We start from the raw sequence: 18,680 nt of genomic DNA, 5'->3' as shown, positions 1-18,680 counted from the left end.
AAGGTGGATGGGAGACTGCCTGGGTACCACTTGTACAACACCTTGGGTCCCAAGATGGGTGAAATATGGGATATAAATATACAAAAATAAAATAAATACATTCATAAGGTAATGTCCCAATTTTAGCCAATCACTGCTACAACAGCTTTCTAAAGACGTATTCTGTATTTCATGGCACCAGCCCAGTCTCTGTTCCCTTGTGAGGCCAGGGATGGGATGGGCAGGACTGATCAAGCTCCATCACTTCCTTTTCACAGGTGAGCATGTTCCTTAAAGATCTTGATTTTATCTTCTCAACAGTGAGGCTTACCCAAGCTGCACAGTGACTGGTGTCCAGTTCTGTTCTGATGTTCGCACACTGATGAAGTTGGATTCAGAGAGGTGGGTGTGTTGTTTTTCTGCTAAGGCCTGGATTTTTCTAAACTCCTTGGATTCTATTAAGCAGATATCCTGATATCAATTTTACAGTGCAGTAGCAAGCACCTTTCAGCAAGATTGTTCTCACCCCGCCTTGAGAATTGCTTCAGGCACTTTGCAAGACACAAGGGAGAAGCTTGTGTCTGATCCTTTTAACATGACAAAAACTTGCATCTTGGCAATTATTTGCTGCATTTTATTTATTATTTTACTTAGAGCACTTAGGCTCCCAGGGTGGCGTTCCTTTGATAAAAACAAGATGGTCTCTGCCATCAGGTTTACAATCGAAAAGGCACAGCACGCGAGGGAAAAGGAACAGGGAAGAAAGGGGGGGAGCAAACTCACATGTCAGTTCTTAATGTTGAATAGTACTTACAATGACCAGCTGGAATGGAAACAGTTAAAGGGCAGACCCATTTCTGGTCTGTGTCACTTAAACATACTGTTTTAGCCATAATTCCATTCAGGCCTCACATTTAATCTGCAATTTAAAAAAAATTCATCTCAAGATATGTCTCTAAATACAGTGCCTCAAATCACAACTTTTTACTCTGTGAATGAAAGGAGATTTGAGATCGTGATGGGGTTTCTTCTGTGAGTGCAGCTCTTCTTCCATGAATGGAGGCTCCCATTCACAGAGCCAAAGGATCCAGGCCACACACTGTGATACCTTGAAACCTATTTAAACAAGTATTTTGTCTGCATATTTAAATAAATATATAAATGCCAAGTGCTGCACCGCAACGTTATTTCCATCACAGCTAAGGTTCTGAGGATGTAATTCTGTAGGGGTGGGAAACCTTAGACCCAGAGGTTAAATGCGGCCTTCCAGTCCTCTTTATCTGACCCTGAGAACTGCCTCCAGTCCACACTCCTCACTGGCCTGGCTAGAAAGTGTCCCTGAACTATTTCATGCCTCTTTTGCTTGTCTGGATGGAGCATGTATGGGTGTGGAGACACTAGAATGCTGTACGAAGGCAACGTTTACACCTATTTTTCTGCCCACTTTTGTCCCCACTCACCACTGTCATGTGGCCCTCAGAAGGTTGCCTGGAAGGGAATGTGGCCCTTGCGATGAAAAACGTCCCCCACCCCTGCTGTACGGAATCCGAAAGCCTCAAACTTAAGCAAAGCAACCGCAGTTGTGCATGCATGGAAATACACTTACCGTATTTTTCCATGTATAAGACGATATTTTATCCTTCGAAATGATGGGCAAAATTGTGAGTTGTCTTATGGATAACTGTGGGTGGGTGGGCAATTGGTGGCAGCAGCCAGCAGGAGATTGTCAGAGGCAATTGGCCGTGTGATTGGCCTGCTCAACAACTTTGGGCAATTTCCCCCCAAAAAATAGGGGTTGTCTTATACATGGGGGCATGTTATACACGGAAAGATACGGCAATTCTGAACACAATGATTCAATGGGCAGCCTCGTTAACTTTCCGCTCTGCTTCATTTTGGCTGGCAGGCGCAAGGCAATGAAGGGGAGGCTTTACTTCACCACCAAGGCTCAGAAGGAGGGGAAAATCATGATCAAGATCCACCCCTGCTCACGGATATTCTGTTGCCGTAGTTGCGGCTTTGAAGAGGTACAGAGTGAAATTCAGGGCCGGCACATGAAACTGACCGTGGGCATTTATGATTGTCCATTACCCTGTTGCTTTGTTAGTCTGCTGGCTACCAAGCTAAGCTAGAGACAATTTCCATGTGAAGTTTGATTGAGTGATTGCTTTTATACAGTGCTTTAAAAAAAATGTTGAGGGGTGCTCTCATTTTGACTCAAGAAAATCTCCATTTTATAGTTCAGATTCGGAAAAATAAATACAGTAAATGGACAGAAGTACAAAGAACATGCATTACCTCATATTACTCAGCTGACAGTAAAACACCACACAGCCACATTCCACATTGCTTCACATTTTAAACACTCACTTCCATCTGAGACTCAGGAAATGAGGCTGCCATCGGAGGTGGTAACAACGAAACTGACCAGTCACCGTGCTATTCAACGGAACTGATTATTCACCATGCTAGTCATCTCAGGCCCCACAGGTGTCTCCAAGAGCTGATGGAAACAAGCTCCCTGGCTTGTGTTCCCTCGTTCCTGCCTTCCCTCAGGCTGCACAGGCCTTTCTTGAGCAGCCCCAGGGAAGGTGGTGGGGGAAAGGCCTGCTCCAACAGTTCTCTCAGACCTCTTGATGGTTCTGTCAGGAGCTGATGGTTAGTGCTCCCTGGCCCAAGTCTCCTAGCTTCTGCCTTCCCTCGGGGCACACAGGTCTTTCTTAAGCAGCCTCAGGGAAATGTCACCCAGTGACAGGGGAGAAAAACTTGGAAATGGGAGTGTGTGTGTTTTTCTTGAGCACTTGCCTGTCCCCTGGACCCAGTTCATGACAGAGCTGAAATTGGTCTGCTACACAACTGGTCTTCACCTGGTGAATTGGGACCCACAATTTTGTTAAGCCCAAGTCAGAGATGGGCCACACCAGTGGCACTCTTTCCCCCATTCTGCATGCCCATTTTGTAAATGTGTGAGGAGGCTTCTTTGTGTCTCTCTTCCTCTGTTTTCAGAACATATGAGATAGAGAAAAGATTGTATGAAGACAGACACACGAGGGAATTTTTTTTTAAGGCCCAATGTTTCAGATTAGGACTAAAGGGGATTGTTTGAGCACCAAGAGAAAGCGCAGTGAAGACAATAATTTATAGAGAAATGGATACATGAGGTTAAAAATGGGCCCAGCATTTCAAATTGGGACAGAAGCGGGGATCATTAGAATATCCATAGACAGTGTGTCTGAGGGAGAGAGATATAGAGAAAGGCACATGAGGTAGTGAAAATTAAAAATGGGCCCAATATTTCAGGCTGGGACTAAAGGCAGGGCTGAAACTGTTACAAACTGTTTCACGGTTCTACGTCATCTCGGAAGACGTGCTTCAGCTTGCACCATCTAGAGGCCTTGCTGGAATACTGTCTGGCAGCTGGCAGCTGTTATTCCAACTGAGACCATAGTCTCCTTGACATAGTTATTGCTGTTCTTTTTCAAGTAGTGTCTGCCTGAAAGGGCTGGAATGACGCAGTTAATCTCTCTCACTTGCATGCACACACCTTCCTGTGACAGCTGATTCACTCCAGTTGCAACTCCTGGGCTAGAATTTGGCAGCTGATGAATGTTTGCTTGGTACCAATTTTATTGCGGAGTCTGGCCTTGGACTTTTACTCCACCTCATTACAGCAAGTATAATCAGTTTACATTGGTGATGGAAAATGCCTAGATTAAACCAGTATATATCATTCTTGCTGTCTCACAAAAAAAATAATTGTGCGGTAGTTGGCGTTTCAGGAAGCAGCAGCCTTTCAGAGAATGCGTGAAGACAGAAGATGATAACTTCATTCTGCATTTACTCTCAGGCATTTCAAAGCAGAACCAATAACTGAGCATGCTTCCTTTTCTCCCTGCTAGGTAGATGCGGAGCAATACTATGGGGAGCTAGAAGAGAAATTGACAGATGAATTTAATGCGGAGCGGAGCCGGATTGCGCTAAAGCGCCTCGACATGGCTTTTGTCACATTTCAGGATGAGAGGATGACAGCCACGTGAGTGTTCCCTGCTACTACTAATTTCTCTAGGAGTTTGTTCACACTGAACGTCTTAACTTGCACTGTATTTGAGGTCAGAAAGGATTATCTCCAAGGGGAACATTAGGAATATAGGAAACTGCCTTATACAGAGGCCATCTGACCCTTATACATTGGCCCATCTGACTCAGTATTGACTGGCTGGCTGCTGTTTTCCAGGGTTTGGGGCAGCGATCTCTCCCAGCCCTATTGGAGATGCAAGGGATTGAACCTGGGACCTTCTGCATCATCATCACCATCATTTATTACTTATACCCTGCCCATCTGGCCGGGCCTCCCCATCTACTCTGGGTGGCTTCCAACAGGATATTAAAAACACAATAAAACATCAAACATTAAAAAACCTCCCTAAACAGGGCTGCCTTCAGATGTCTTCTAAATGTCAGAAAGTTGTTTATTTCCTTGACATCTGGTGGGAGGGTGTTCCACAGGGCGGGCGCCACTACCAAGAAGCCACAGCCCTTTTGTCCAAAATGGAGCTACATTCTGTATGGGAGTGGTATTGGACCACCCTCCTCCAGCTGTTGCCTCTTCTCTCCCCCAGTATTCTGAAGGATTACAGCCGTGTCTGGTGTCGCAAGCATCCACAACAGTCTTCTGTTACCACAGTGGTGAAATCCCATTGCTGGGGGGTCAGCTATGCCCCCGCTCCCAACGACATCATCTGGTAAGTTCCCATGCTTCTGCCATCTTGGTTTTCAAGGGAGCATCAAGGCAAGGAGCAAGTTCAACATGTTGAAATTTTAAGATTCCGTGTTATACTTTTGGGTGTTTCGAGACTAGCAAATCCACCACTTTAAACCCTAGGCCAGCCTTCTCCAACCTAGTGCCCCCAATATGTTTTAGAAAATGTCTGTCAGCCCCATCCAGCACAGCTTCAGGTTTTGGGAGGCTGGCCTGGGCAGTGACATCAGGCAGAAAAGAGAGAGAGATGTAAATGTTCCTTTGGGCACTGATGTTGAAATATGCTGGTGAGTCCAGAGAGTGTTTGGTTATTCTGGTGCTTTTTTGTAGCCACTGTTAAAAATTCACTGCATAAAAATTCAGCAAAATTGATAAAACGGTAATCAAGGCAATTAACATTACATGCTGAAATGAATCCCTAGGGAAATTATTATTTATTATTATTTATTACATCTGTATATCACCCTTCATCTGAAGATCACAGGGCAGTTCACAACATAAAAATACAAAACGAGAATAGCCTAACTTCTGTAATCTATGCTCTGGTAAACTATAGGTGGATCCATTAGACTCCAAGGGCAGACCTCTGCAGAGGGTAAAAGGTGCCAAAAGCCTAAATCTCAGCAGGAATTGATCTGACCATGACAAGGGACTGATGTCAGTATCTCCCACTTTCGGATCGCCTTCTTCCTACCCAGTTGAGAAAACAAGGTTCAAAGTGTAGCCTGCCACATGCGTTGGGCCGATGACATGTTGGGACAGCCCCATGGTCGTTATGGCAGTCATGGAGTCCTGAGCTACCCCACAGCCAGTGCCTCAGGGAGATTTGGCTGAGTACAACTATACCTTCAAAGCACATTTCCCCCCTCAGGGCACTGCAGTTCATTCCTCAGAGTTAAAATTCCCAGCAAGCCTTCCCAAACTACAATGCCCATAATTCTTTGAGCAACAAAATTGTTGTTGTTGTACCACCCTCTACCCATAGATCTCAGGGCAGTTCACAATGAAATGTGCTTTGAATGTGTACGCAGTCATAGAGGAGAACGTTGGAATTCAGACACATTCATGTGGCAGAAGGCAGACTTTTTAATATATTTCCACAGGGAAAGTTATGTTACTCTGCATTGCAACAAAAACAACAGTTTTGTGGTGCCCAAAAGACTAACCAATTTATTGCAGCATTAGCTTTTACAGACCACATTCCAGTTCACCAGTTGCATGAAGAATAATCCTCATGTGCATGTATATACATGGTTGATTGGGGAATTGTAAGCAGTGAGGTCAGTGTCTGTAATTTTTGCATTTTATTTCCCTCCGATCTCACTGCTTACTACCCTTCCATGTGTAGATATACCTGCAACTAGGGTTTACACCGCACGCAACTGATGAACTGGACTTGAGCCCACAAAAGCGTAGGCCGCAATTGATTTCTTACTGCACCTTAGAATCTTAGCTGTTTTTGTATCGTTGCTTGTGGAAGAACTGGGTGAAACAATAGCACCATCTGCTGACTGCAATTAATACACTACACAAAGGTGGTGTGGAAACTGTTCTCGAGGATATTGACAGGATTTTTGCAGCTTCCGCAAGGACCAAAGAAAACTGCCTTATACTAAGTCCATCTAGCTCAGTTTTGTCTATACTGACTGGGAGTTTCTCCTAACCTTACCTGGAGACACCAGAGATTGAACCTTGGATCTTTTGCATGAAAAGCAGATGCTACACCACTTGAGTTATGGCCCTTCTCCTTGGCCACCTAGCAGACCTATCTGGCTGAAGTGAGTATTCATCTGTAGATGCTTTTGTGGGTACAGTGTGCCACTGATTGGTCATCCACAAAGCAAATAATCCTCAAGCCAGTGTTACCTTTTTAAAACCATCACTAATTTCAGCAGCCAGCATGTTGCAAACAACTGCAAACACTTTGCGCACAATCAGTATATTTCTAGTTGGATATTAAGATTTATGCAGAAGTCCTAAACCCCAAAAGTGAGGGCAAGAGTGTTATTATGAGATGGGAACTTTTTAACTCCGCCTTCACTAACCTGGTGCCCTCCATGTCTTTCGGTCTGCAGTCGTGCTGGCTGGGGCTGATGGGAGTTGTAGTCTTAACACATCTGGAAGGCATCAGGTTGATGGCAGCTGCTGTCACCTCTTGGCCGGCTGGCTTCCCTGCACTCCGCATGCTCCTCATGCTTTCTTTCTTGTAGGGAGAACTTATCCGTCAGCGGTGCTTCGTGGTGGGTGCGATTTGTCGTGCTCAACATCTGCCTCTTCATCCTCCTCTTCTTCCTCACCACGCCTGCCATCATTGTCAACACCATGGACATGTTCAACGTCACACGGCCTGTGGAGAGCCTCAAGGTGCACACTGCCATCCCTTATTGGTACTAGAGCCCAGCTATGGGGAGGGTAACATTCCCACTCCCTGCTTTTCAGGGCTTGCCCATTCCATGCCCATCCACCCCCAAAAGAGAAGCATATACCTGTGAAAGCATTGGACAGGGAATGAAATCTCTGCCTAATGTCCTGATAGTGGAGCCTTTAGCACTGCTCTGCCCAGGGGAGCCAGACTGCTGTGTGCTCTGTGCTATGGTACTTGCCATCTTCATCTTTGATCTTCAAATGCATCCCGATACTGAATAGGTTGTTGCACCGAAGGAAGAATGACACGGGTGATCCTCTGGTTTAGAGAAGGAGCTGTGGCAGAAATCTCCCAGCACAGAACAGCCATTCATCCTTTTTTGCCTTTGATGTGGCGTTGTTTTTACCCAAGCCGCACTTACAGTCAGTGACCAAATTAGCAGCAGTGAGAGGGAACCTAGGCTATGCACTATCAAGGAGAAGTTGTATGCTTTTAGTCCTGTTCCCAGGGTGCGGCAGGCAGAGAAGCTGGTGGACTCTTAGTAAAAGTATTAAGTAATATTATTCCTCCTGTCTATCTCATTTCCCAGAATCCTATTGTCACCCAGTTCTTCCCCACGCTGCTCCTCTGGGCTTTCTCAGTGTTCCTGCCTTTCATCGTGTACTACTCTGCTTTCTTCGAATCGCACTGGACGAGGTAACTCATATCCTTACTTACACCCGCAACTTTTATAATGGTTTTATGCTGGAAACAAACCCCAGGGGTTAGATTTTGTTGCATTACACATTTTCAGAGTTTCTCTGGGGATCTACCTGGCTGTGACAGTAACAGTAAAACTCATTGCTGAATCTGGGAATCCTTTTATCTGGTTGTTTTAATAGCATGGTTTCCTAAGTTAAAAGAAAAAACCTGGTAAACCCTAAAAGAACCCCATGCTTTATTTTATTTATTCATATTGGAGTAAAAGGGTTTGTAACTCTCATTATTGTTGTTGTTATTTATTACATCGATACACTGCCTTTATCTCAAGGTGATGTACATGTTTCTCCTCCTCCTCCCTATTTCATCACAAAAACCCTGTGAGGTAGGTTAGGCTGAGAGACGGTGACTGGCCCCAGATAATTCAGTGAGCCTCATGGCTAAGAGGGGATTCAAACCCTGGCCTCCAAGGTCCTATTCCAACACTATAACCATTATGCCACACACACTGTATGCTGCTTTATTTAAATCAGATTTTATTAACGCTTTTCATAATACAATACAAGAAAAAACAAACTAATCTAAACAAAAACCAAAAAAAGAAAAATGCAAAGTCCTCATCAAAACCTCAAAGTGGGTTTCAGTGACATTCTGTGATATTTATTGTGGAATCTGAGGATGTTTTTATCAGGTTGCTTTAGTAGTATCATTTCGGGAGTTTTACTACAAAATTCAAACCTAGCTCCTGTTACGTTGCTGATTGTCTCTCCCCGTGGGATAAATATGGTGGGATAAATATGTGTTGTTGTTGTTTTTCCCTTTTAGGTCAAATGAGAATCAGATCACAATGCACAAGTGTTATTTTTTCCTGGTGTTTATGGTTATCATCTTGCCCTCACTTGGATTGACCAGGTACAAAGCAACTTGCAGATGTTAAAACACAAATCATTCTTCCTTTGTTCAGGCCTTTTGTGAAGCCTCTTGGAGGCCTTTTGTTTGCAGATTGAATGCATGCTTCCTGTCTCACAGAACACACTGCAGTTCAGCCCCCCTCTGATAGGGAGACCAGCAGTTCTGAATAAGTAGTTGGCAAGATTTAAAGCCAGAAGTGAATCAGCAGCACTTGAGATTTGAGGGAGATTTGCACAAGTGTGTTTTCCATGTGGTAGCTCAAATTACCACATAAAACCTTGTTTTTAAAATGATTTGCTGATATTAAGCTTACTGTCATATAAAAGGAAGGTAAATTGAATCCACTCCTTTCAAAAGAGAAAATTAAGCTCATCTTAGAGGTAAATTTATTTAGGATTGAGACTTGACTTGGCACTCCGTTCTTCCTTTCTAAAGCAAAATAAATGCTTTCTCGGGCATTTTGATTTGCATGATAATAATATAATAATAATTTATTATTTATACCGCGCCCATCTGGCTGAGTTTCCCCAGCCACTCTGGGCGGCTCCCAATCAAGTATTAAAAACAATACAGCGTTAAATATTAAAAACTTCCCTGAACAGGGCTGCCTTCAGATGTCTTTTAAAGATAGGATAGCTACTTATTTCCTTCACATCTGAAGGGAGGGTGTTCCACAGGGTGGGCGCCACTACCAAGAAGGCCCTCTGTCTGGTTCCCTGTAACCTTACTTCTCGCAATGAGGGAACCGCCAGAAGCCCCTTGGCGCTGGATCTCAGCGTCCGGGCTGAACGATGGGGTGGAGACGCTCCTTCAGATATACTGGACCGAGGCCGTTTAGGGCTTTAAAGGTCAGCAACAACACTTCGAATAGTGCTCAGAAATGTACTGGGAGCCAATGCAGATCTCTCAGAACCGGTGTTATGTGGTCCCGGCGGCCACTTCCAGTCACCAGTCTAGCTGCCGCTTTCTGGATTAATTGCAGTTTCCGGGTCACCTTCAAAGGTAGCCCCACGTAGAGCGCGTTGCAGTAGTACAAGCGAGAGATAACTAGAGCATGCACCACTCTGGTGAGACAGTCCGCGGGCAGGTAGGGTCTTAGCCTGCGTACCAGCTGGAGCATGAGAAAGTAGAGACAAAGTAGTAGGTGGTATTTCACGACTTCACTCTTTATCTGTATAAGAGGGCAGTGTGTATGAAGGTCCGGAGAGGGGCAAATCACAGGGGCCTTGGGGCTACACAACAAAAATCCTAAAGGCTACACCAGCAGCGGCTGTGGTGGTGGAGCAGAGCCTCCCCTCCCTTCCAGCACTAGCATCGCTATAGCTTCCATGTACAGGCTAGGGCAAAGTGCCGCTGAAGTTGGGAATGCAGAGACACACTGGTGAAGCCGGCATGGTGGTCCTGCTGGCATAGCCCCAACCTTCAGTGGGCTAGACTAGTGGCCTGGGGGTCCTGCATAAGTTTCCTTGCAAAAGAATAAGCCACTGTTCCATTCTTGCTCTCTGTTCTCCTTCCCCAGTTTGGATCTCTTCTTCCGCTGGCTCTTTGACACCCACTTTGTGGATCAGGCAGAGATCAAGTTTCAGTGAGTATTGCTCAGACCTGTGTGTGAGAGACAAAGAGGGCTCACCAGTTCTGATGGCAGGATGGGTGCCCTGGTTTGTGTTTATGAGGTACGTCACGAGCATGTGTGGCCTTGGTTCTCAGCAAAGGTTTCTGGAGGTGCCACTTTCTCCCGGTCTGTTTAGAGCATCTCTCTCCTCTCACTCCTCCACCCCTGGTTTCTTCCCACCTAGGTGTGTTTTCCTGCCCGACAACGGTGCTTTCTTTGTCAACTATGTTGTCACCTCCAGCCTGATTGGGACAGCCATGGAGTTGCTGCGCATCCCTGGACTCATTGTCTATGCCACGCGGCTCTGCTTTGCCAAGTCTGAACCGGAGCGGCTCCACATCAAGCGGGTTTGCGGTTTCGTTACTTTCTCACTCACACTCAGCCACATGCCATCCTGTCTTAGGGCCAGAAGGCTGTCCTCTTGGCACTTCTGTGTTTTGTGACTCTCTGGGATTCCCTCTTGTTATGTTTTGTTCTGAAGCAACTCTGTCCTGTAAGGGTGTGGAAATGCCACCCACCCCCAACCAGAAAACTCACAAATGGCCAGGCTTGAGGTTCAGCTTCTCCAAAGGTTTATGAGAAACATCAACTTAGGGCAAGCTTCAGTCCTGGAGTGTTATAAGTTAGGATTATACAGTGGTGCCTCGCAAGACGAAATTAATCCGTTCCGCGAGTCTCTTCGTCTTGCGGTTTTTTCGTCTTGCGAAGCACGGCTATTAGCGGCTTAGCGGCTATTAATGGCTTAGCGGCTTTAAGAAAAAGGAAACAAACTCACAAGACGTTTCGTCTTGCAAAGCAAGCCCATAGGGAAATTCGTCTTGCGGAACAACTCAAAAAACGGAAAACTCTTTCGTCTAGCGAGTTTTTCGTCTTGCGAGGCATTCGTCTTGCGGGGCACCACTGTATATATATTCTATGTGTTTCAGCTGCATACTATGCAGTGTGTGAGTGAGAACAAAATTTCACTTCTTGAGAAGCTTAGCTTTCTCTTTTCGCAGAAGGGCACTTGCCTGTGCATTGTTGTTGCAGATATAATATTGGAAAACAAGGACAGCAATCTTGGGGGAAGGGTTCTAGTGGCCCAGGTTCTTATGGAGCAGGAATCTCATGAAAGTCAAGCTGTATTTGGGAGTTCACGGTCATGATACTTATCATCCGAAGGGGACCCACCTCTTTTACTGTGTCACCATCTGCTGGCCCCCACTGCCTTCCACACTTTGGGGGAGGGAGAAGGTTTGAAGTAGGATCTACACATGTCTAGGCTCCCTGTGTGCACAACCCTGCCTATACGATCCTGGTTGTGTATGATGCTAAATAATGTAGGGAATCTCCCCACTTTAGACTTCCTCCTCTTGTGAGTGGAGGGTGGTGTGGCTGGGCAGCGGAGATGCAACACAGAGGCCCGTAACATAATTTCAATCACATGAGTATTAGACACCCGAAGAGGGCTTACGATTGGCCCAGAGCAGACAATGCTTAACACATTGACCATGGTTAGCACTGTTGCCTAAACACTGCTTAACATCCCAAAGAAACATTGAAACCATGATGTAGCTTGTAAAGGGCATATCTACGGAGATGTTAGCAAAACCTGATTGTTGTTTTGCAGGCAAGAGAAGCTCAGGAGACAGGGAGGCAGAAGCTGCCTCAACCACAGTTTGCTCGGTGCAGGCCAATGCAGTGGTTTGCAACCTATTTGAACCATGATTTTGCATCCTGGTTTGTGGCCAATACTTAACCATGGTTTAGGTACAGAGATGTAATGCTTAACCATAGCTAAGGGAAACAAATCATATTGGCTCAAGGCTTTTAAGTGTGCTAACCCAGCCAATAAGTGTTCTTTTAGCTCTCCTTATGATGAAGTAAAAGACAACAAGATAAATGTGCTACTGTGTTTTCCTTAGAACCAAGCTTATGAGTTCCAGTTTGGACTGGAGTATGCCTGGACCTGCTGTATATTTGCTGTTGTCATGACCTATAGCATCACCTGCCCCATTATTGTCCCCTTTGGTAAGTATCTCTGTCAGCCCCCTAAAGTTCCTGTCCTTGTTTAGTCACTTGAGAAAATCAATATCCTAGTCAGATTTCAGGATGCATGGGGAAGGATATGGGGAATAAAGATGGGCTGCTGGGCAGGGCAGCTGCTGAAGTTTGCCTAATAGGATTTGGGGCAAAACGTGGGGTTCTGCTACCATGCAGTTGTGTTTCACAGCTAAAAGCAGCCTTACCAAAATCCATATGGCTGCACTCCAATCCATTAGGCAAACACTGGGCTGCCATACTTTCTACATTTAAAAACTTTAGATCAGGAGTAGCCAATATGGTGCCCTTCAAATGATGTTGGACTCCAACTCTCATCTTCCCCAGTCGGGGATGATGGGAGTAATCCAACAGCATCTGAAGGGCACCATAATGCCTATGCCTGTCTTAGATGTTTTCATGCATTTGTGCTCAAGGCTGTAGCCTTAATGCAAGGGGAAGGACTGTACCTTAGTGGTAGAACATGAGCTTTGCATGCACAGAATCCCACATTCAGTCTCTGGGAAACTCATTCTGAGACTTTGTAGAGTTGCAATCAATTGGTAGAGGCAATACTGAGCCAATTAGTGTAGATGCTGCTGCTCTGACTCAGTTATAAGGCAGCTTTTGTTCCTCTACCAACACACACACAAAGATATTTCAGGTCCCTGAATTATTAGTGTTCTGGGTTTGGTTTGGTTTGGTTTGGTTTGGTTTGGTTTGGTTTGGTTTGGTTTGGTTTGGTTTGGTTTTAATAAAAAGCAAATCTCTAGCTCAGGGTTTCCCAAACTTGGGTCTCCAGTTGTTTTTGGACCACAATTCCCATCATCCCTGACCACTGGTCCTGCTAGCTAAGGATGATGGGAGTTGTAGTCCAACAGCAGCTGGAGGCTCTGTGTAAATAATGTAATAATGTGTAAATAATGCATATTAAGCTACATTTATTTGGGTTTTCGCTCTTTCACATTGAATTATAATACCCCATTCCCAAAGTACACTTTCTGGACAGAAAATGACTATGGGCTTGTACTTTGCCCGGTATACAGGATTTGTATTCCATTCTGCCCAGTACTCCTGGCTGCCAGCAACTCTAAGCGGTCACAGGCAGAGGTCTTTCCCAGCCCAGCTACCTGGAATCCTTTTTTAACAGAAGAAGCCAGGGATTGAATCTGGGGCCTCCTGCATGCAGAGCATGTGTCCCACTACTAGCTAAGCTGTGGCCTCTCCCACTGAATCGTCTGCTGCAAAATCTCTCCTGACCAAGCCCCTTATCTTCTTGCCTACCGGCATCTCCTTTGACCATTCCTTGTCCTTTTGCTCCCATATCGGTGCCTGCAGGTTTGCTGTATATGCTGCTGAAGCACATGGTTGACCGCTACAACATTTACTATGTCTACATCCCCACCAAACTGAACCAGCGCATCCACACGGCAGCTGTGAGCCAGGTGGTGGTAGCTCCCATCCTCTGCATGTTCTGGCTGCTCTTCTTCTCCGTCATCCGACTAGGTAGGCAAGGGCTGCCATCAAGCATACCCTGAGCTGAACCTTCTTCCTCTAAGGCTGGGGCTTGTTGACATTTATTTAGGAAAGGTTAAGTAGTATCCAGACTGAGCGCATCCATTTACCCCCAGGAAGTTGCTTTGAATGTTGTGTTGGCTGGGGCTGGTGAGTCCAATAACATCTAAAGGGCCACAGATTCACCACTGGTGATTTAGAGAGCCCTCATCCAGATGTGACAGGCCTTGCTCCTTACAAAAGCGGGTTTGGGTCTCAGGAGTTGCAGACTACTTTAAATTGTAGGCAGAGAAAGCAGTGGCACCTAATGTCATTTCCTGGTCTGTCAACACTGTAGGCTCCATCAGACCCATCACCATTTTCACCTGCGTGGTCCTTGTCTCCTGCATCCTTTCTTCCTTCTTTGGCCTTTGTCTGAAGAAGCTGCATCCAAGGAAGCCCTCCAGTTACCAGGTAAGAAAGGCAAGAATGTGCCCAGTTTACTGTGTGCTGTTTCTTACATTTGCTCATGACCACTTGTCACCTGAGCTACATGAGGAAAATCCAAGCATGGGGAGATGGTTACCACAATATTATTTACGATGCATGTACACACTTCTCAGACTAGCATGTTCCACCCACAACCACTTTTAAAATGTTGCACTACATACATTTGCTTTGAAATGGATGGATGCGTGCATTAAACCTTTTACCAAAAAGGTGAAATGCTTGTCAGATCTACTTTAGAAAATACATATAGAGAATTGGATGCCTCGGAACACATTCTGAATGGAGGAGTTTATCTTTGGTACCAGAACTGTTCTCACAGTCCTGTCAGACTAAAGTCTGGTCCTGGTTAGCATTCTTGGTTTCAGCAGCCAAATTTAGTCAGAGAAAGTTGTTTTGTTGCTGTTGTTAAGAGTCAGGAAACCCTTGCTGATACACCACAAACCAGGCAGAGATGTACTAGTAGACCTCGACTGACCTCTGCCCCACTCCTTCTGACAAATAACACAAACACAACATACAAATACCGGGGAGGGGGGAATCAACTCTCAAATGCTGACCAAAAGAATATAGTTCTGTCAAGCAGGTTTGGATACTGTAGGTGAAGCTGTCTAAGCTTGGAAGAATTATGTATGTGCTTATTGAATCCTGATGACTCCAATAAGGAATTGCATAGGACTTCAAAGTATCAGCGAGAAAACAGAAAAAGAAATGCTGCTGCAAGTCTTGCTGATATTTTACATTGTGTGTCTTTGTTACTACTGGGTACCCCTTTTATGGTTTCCTGGTTATTTGGGGCATTCGTTCTCCCTCTTTATGGTTGCATTATTCTTCAGTGTTAAATTTTTGTACCTCAAAAGGCACTGAGTCACTCAACTATTTTTCACTTCCCCACAATCTTAGTAATTTCCCTTGAATAGCCTGAAAACAAAGAGAAGTGCATTCTCAGAGCGTAGTGACAGCTCATTTTGTGCCTTTTAGGTTTGTATTCCACTTTTTCTCCAAGGAGCTCCAAGCAGCATGTGTGCTTTATGGTCCATTTTGTCCTCACAATAATTTTGTGAGGCGTTTTAGCCCATGATCTTCGTGAATGAGTGGATATTTGACCCGGGGGTCTCCCTAGTCTAATTTCAGTAGTATATCCCCTTACACGAGGGTGTTTTTACAAGGTGTCCACCTCAAAAATAGCCATGATCTATTGACTTACAGCAGGGATGGAGAAGTTTTGACCCTCCCATTGGTTCCAGCCAGATAATAGGAAATGTAGTCCAACAATATATGGAGGGCTCCAGGTTTGTAACACTTGCTTTTGGGAGAATCACCATTTTGGGAGCTACGGGTCGAGCATCAATCCCTGTTTTCTGTCCCTCGCCCAACTTTATTCTCCTCTCCACCTGCAAGCAGATGTCTGAGCAATCTGAAGGTGCCTTCAATGATACAGAAAGGAGCAGCATTTCTTCAACCCCCAATTCAAATGTAAGTATATCTTCCATTTCCTGTATGCCTCCCTTCCTGGCCTTGCACACTTGCTTGCAATGTCCCAGTTCTCTCGTGCAGACTGGCAAGGTCCACGTGCCAGCGTTTCTGCAGTCACTGTCCTTTCACAAAAGGGAAGAGTTAAGGATAAATTTGTCCTTTCAGCAAGATGCAAAGCAAAGGACCTCAGAATTGTAACTTCCTTGCTCTATGTGTTGTAGATGTTTGTGGCTACAGTGCTTCAGGAGCCAGAACTAAGCCTAACGCCAGCAGCCTCCCCAGCTCACCAGTCTTACGGCACCATGGGCAGCCACCTGGAGCAAGCCGAGAACATGGAGGAGGGAGGCCTGCAGAGCTTTGAAACAGAGCTGGAGAGCACGGAGGGCGAATACAGAACCGGGCCGGTGCTGGATGACCAAACCCGCTATCATTGACCACCTGCTCTCAGAGTGACGAGACAGACCAGAGAAACATTTTGAGTATTAAGAGTGCCGGAGGGAAGCATTCTGTCCCAAGGCCTAGATTGCTCTGAGTTGCCTTATCAGTCCTGCTCCAGTTTTGAGCAAAGGTCTGGTTTTGCTACTTAGGCCAGAACCACTCAGGCTGATGCACAATGGGCCTTCAGTGCTGCAGTTCTCTTGGCCACAGTGTTGGGATGGCAGCTCAACTCTCCAGCAGAGATGGAACGAACAGGGAGGTTCTGCGTAGGCAGTGTTACTTCAGTTTTTTACTCCCAGCTGTTTAGCAGCAGCATGTTCCATATGTTGCCTCTCATCCTTCTGCTCCAGGGCTACAGACTGCCATTGCTTGACTCTTTTCGTGTCTTCTGACAAATCTTCCCTTCTCTCCGTTGCCCCAGTTGGTCTCCCTCGCCTTCCACTATTTTTGCTTTTCATTTATATTCTTTTTTTGGTAGAGGAAGATGTTTCTCTCGTGGGGGCAGCCTTCTCTGCTCAGGCCAGCAGGAGCAAGAGACTGTTTGGATTTAAATAGCATCATGCGCCCAGTAGCTACAAACCTTTCTATAAAACATTTGGGTGCAGGTGTGTGGAGTAGAGAGCAGAATGGTGACTCCCAAGACACATTCAAGTTGACTGCACAGCCCAGTGTGATGCATTTGTTGCAGAAGCAAAGTCCCAATTGTTTCCTGAATGCAAGAGGGGCATTTGCAAAAGACAGGTGCTTTAGCTGCTTCATTTTTTATATGCCCATTTGTTGCTGCTGCAGTTGTTGCTTTTGCCCAAATTCACTGCCTCCGAAAAAAGACTTTCTTTCTCAGTGTGGCCTAAGTGACAGGCCTGACTTGTCTCTGTTTTTCTAGGTTTGACTGGTTGTGTGCTTTACGCCCAGAATAATTGCCATGTTCGGATTTTTGCTTACTTTTTTTCCAACCGTGTTGGAAACTGCCTGGTTCCTTGTTTGAAAGCAAACTTGAAGGCGGAGGGGTGGGGTGGGGGTGATGAATGAAATTGTGTAGAAGCTGAGCCCAAACCAGACAGGACAGCAGCAGAGCTGTGTGTATAAAACCAGATCTGATGCAAACCCCTAGAAACCAGGGGTAGAGTCAAACTTTTAAGGCAAAAGGAGAGCATGTGTGGGAGAGGAGCTAAACAAACAGCTAGTGCCCTGATTAGGGGGCTAGATAACTTTCTGCAGGGGGTTGAGCCCTGGGGAGGGTTACGGGTTTGGTACACATCACTCATATGCCCCTTTTGCTCCATAAATTGGATCTCCACACCTGCTTGACTTTCAGCATCTTCGTTACAGATCCAAGTTTAAACATATGGTTATGCCACGATCACAGCTAATTTGGCACTGGCTTGAGAGCTGGGTGGGATGGCAGGCAGGCAGTGGTGACATCTCAACCCTTCTGTGACAATAACCCATTTGTACACCAGCATGTTCTAAGCTGCCAGTGCACAGGCTGCATGATATCACAGGCCAGCCCCCTTGTCTCCAAATGATAGGTGTGCCTGCCAGGATAGACTTGTGCATGGGAATGACTCCATTTTACTTCGAAACTTCCACTGTTGTATAGGACTTTCTCTGGCTCAACTGCATTATATACTAGCCCATTTGATCAGTGCTTCACCATCATTCATGTCAGTAGAACATGAGACTCTTAATCTATGATTCTGCAAAGTCCCTGGGATCAATGGGGTGAGATTTCTCTCGTGGGCTGCTGTGCTCAGAACCTGGGATGAGGCTGTCCAAAGTTTTTTACTTAGGAGCTAAGTAAAAGCCGCAAGAGAGCAAGCAGGAAGGAGAAGTATTAGGTGATCTGCGTACAAATCAGAATTGCCATGCCTTTTTTCTAGCATGACTCCTGTGCGCTGAATTACTGCCTGTCTCACAACTCTTAAGCAGGTGAAACTTTCCTAGCATGCTGGTGCTGTAATTGGGAAAGTTGTTCCCAAGCTACTCTGTCGCTGTTATAAGAGGTTTGCCTCTTAGATTTCTACTGTCCATGCAACTGTCAAAAGGCACAGTAGGTGTGGGGAGAGAAGGTAGAAGAAGCCCTGTTTCCATCTTCAAGGCCTGTTTTGAACAGGGCAGATCTAGGTTGCCTACTGCTGTTTGAGAAACAGAAAAAGCACCTTGCGATTATAGCTAAATAAAAAGATGTATATTAGAAGCTTACCTGCAATTACTATCCAGGAAGTAAATCCCATTAAAAGCAGTAGGAATTATGCCCAGGTAAATCTGCTTCCCAGAATTTCCCTTTCTTAGCTGAAGATCATTCATACACCTTGCCACAGATAAAAATGCCTATAACACGGCATTCCTGCTAATATATAGAGGCTGCATAGGGACTTCATAGAGTAAGTCTCCATTCCTGCCCCCATGAAGCAAAAGCC

The 18,680-nt window shown here is 45.5% G+C and overlaps 1 protein-coding gene and 1 long non-coding RNA gene across 7 annotated transcripts in view; one reads left to right on the top strand and one right to left on the bottom strand.

The window, feature by feature from the left end:
* Positions 1–18,462, top strand: part of TMEM63C (transmembrane protein 63C) — a 65,421-nt gene extending 46,959 nt beyond the window's left edge. For 3 of the 5 annotated variants that reach the window (XM_080977886.1, XM_080977885.1, XM_080977888.1), the window contains 14 exons: positions 301–381; positions 1,886–2,006; positions 3,879–4,012; positions 4,599–4,721; positions 6,949–7,102; positions 7,693–7,799; positions 8,628–8,714; positions 10,234–10,299; positions 10,511–10,673; positions 12,231–12,336; positions 13,684–13,851; positions 14,198–14,313; positions 15,748–15,822; positions 16,044–18,462. In XM_080977886.1, the coding sequence (XP_080834012.1) occupies positions 301–381; positions 1,886–2,006; positions 3,879–4,012; positions 4,599–4,721; positions 6,949–7,102; positions 7,693–7,799; positions 8,628–8,714; positions 10,234–10,299; positions 10,511–10,673; positions 12,231–12,336; positions 13,684–13,851; positions 14,198–14,313; positions 15,748–15,822; positions 16,044–16,256 (1,714 nt within the window). In that variant the 3' untranslated portion in view covers positions 16,257–18,462. The remainder of the gene's footprint in view (positions 1–300; positions 382–1,885; positions 2,007–3,878; positions 4,013–4,598; positions 4,722–6,948; positions 7,103–7,692; positions 7,800–8,627; positions 8,715–10,233; positions 10,300–10,510; positions 10,674–12,230; positions 12,337–13,683; positions 13,852–14,197; positions 14,314–15,747; positions 15,823–16,043) is intronic. The other 2 variants (XM_080977887.1, XM_080977889.1) reach the window with 1 other exon arrangement.
* LOC308462608 lies at positions 327–3,870 on the bottom strand. 2 transcript variants are annotated; one of them, XR_013979230.1, is made up of 3 exons: positions 2,610–3,870; positions 2,278–2,447; positions 327–434 (listed from the first exon to the last, which is right to left on the bottom strand). It is a non-coding gene; the product is annotated as an uncharacterized lncRNA (long non-coding RNA). The 2 variants fall into 2 exon arrangements; XR_013979231.1 differs by having other exon boundaries at positions 2,278–2,455; positions 2,781–3,870.
* Positions 18,463–18,680: the final 218 nt, after the last annotated feature.

Source organism: Podarcis pityusensis, assembly GCF_964106645.2.
Source record: "Podarcis pityusensis genome assembly, chromosome: 1".
NCBI lineage: Eukaryota > Metazoa > Chordata > Lepidosauria > Squamata > Lacertidae > Podarcis > Podarcis pityusensis.
This window is presented reverse-complemented; position numbering and strand designations above follow the sequence as displayed.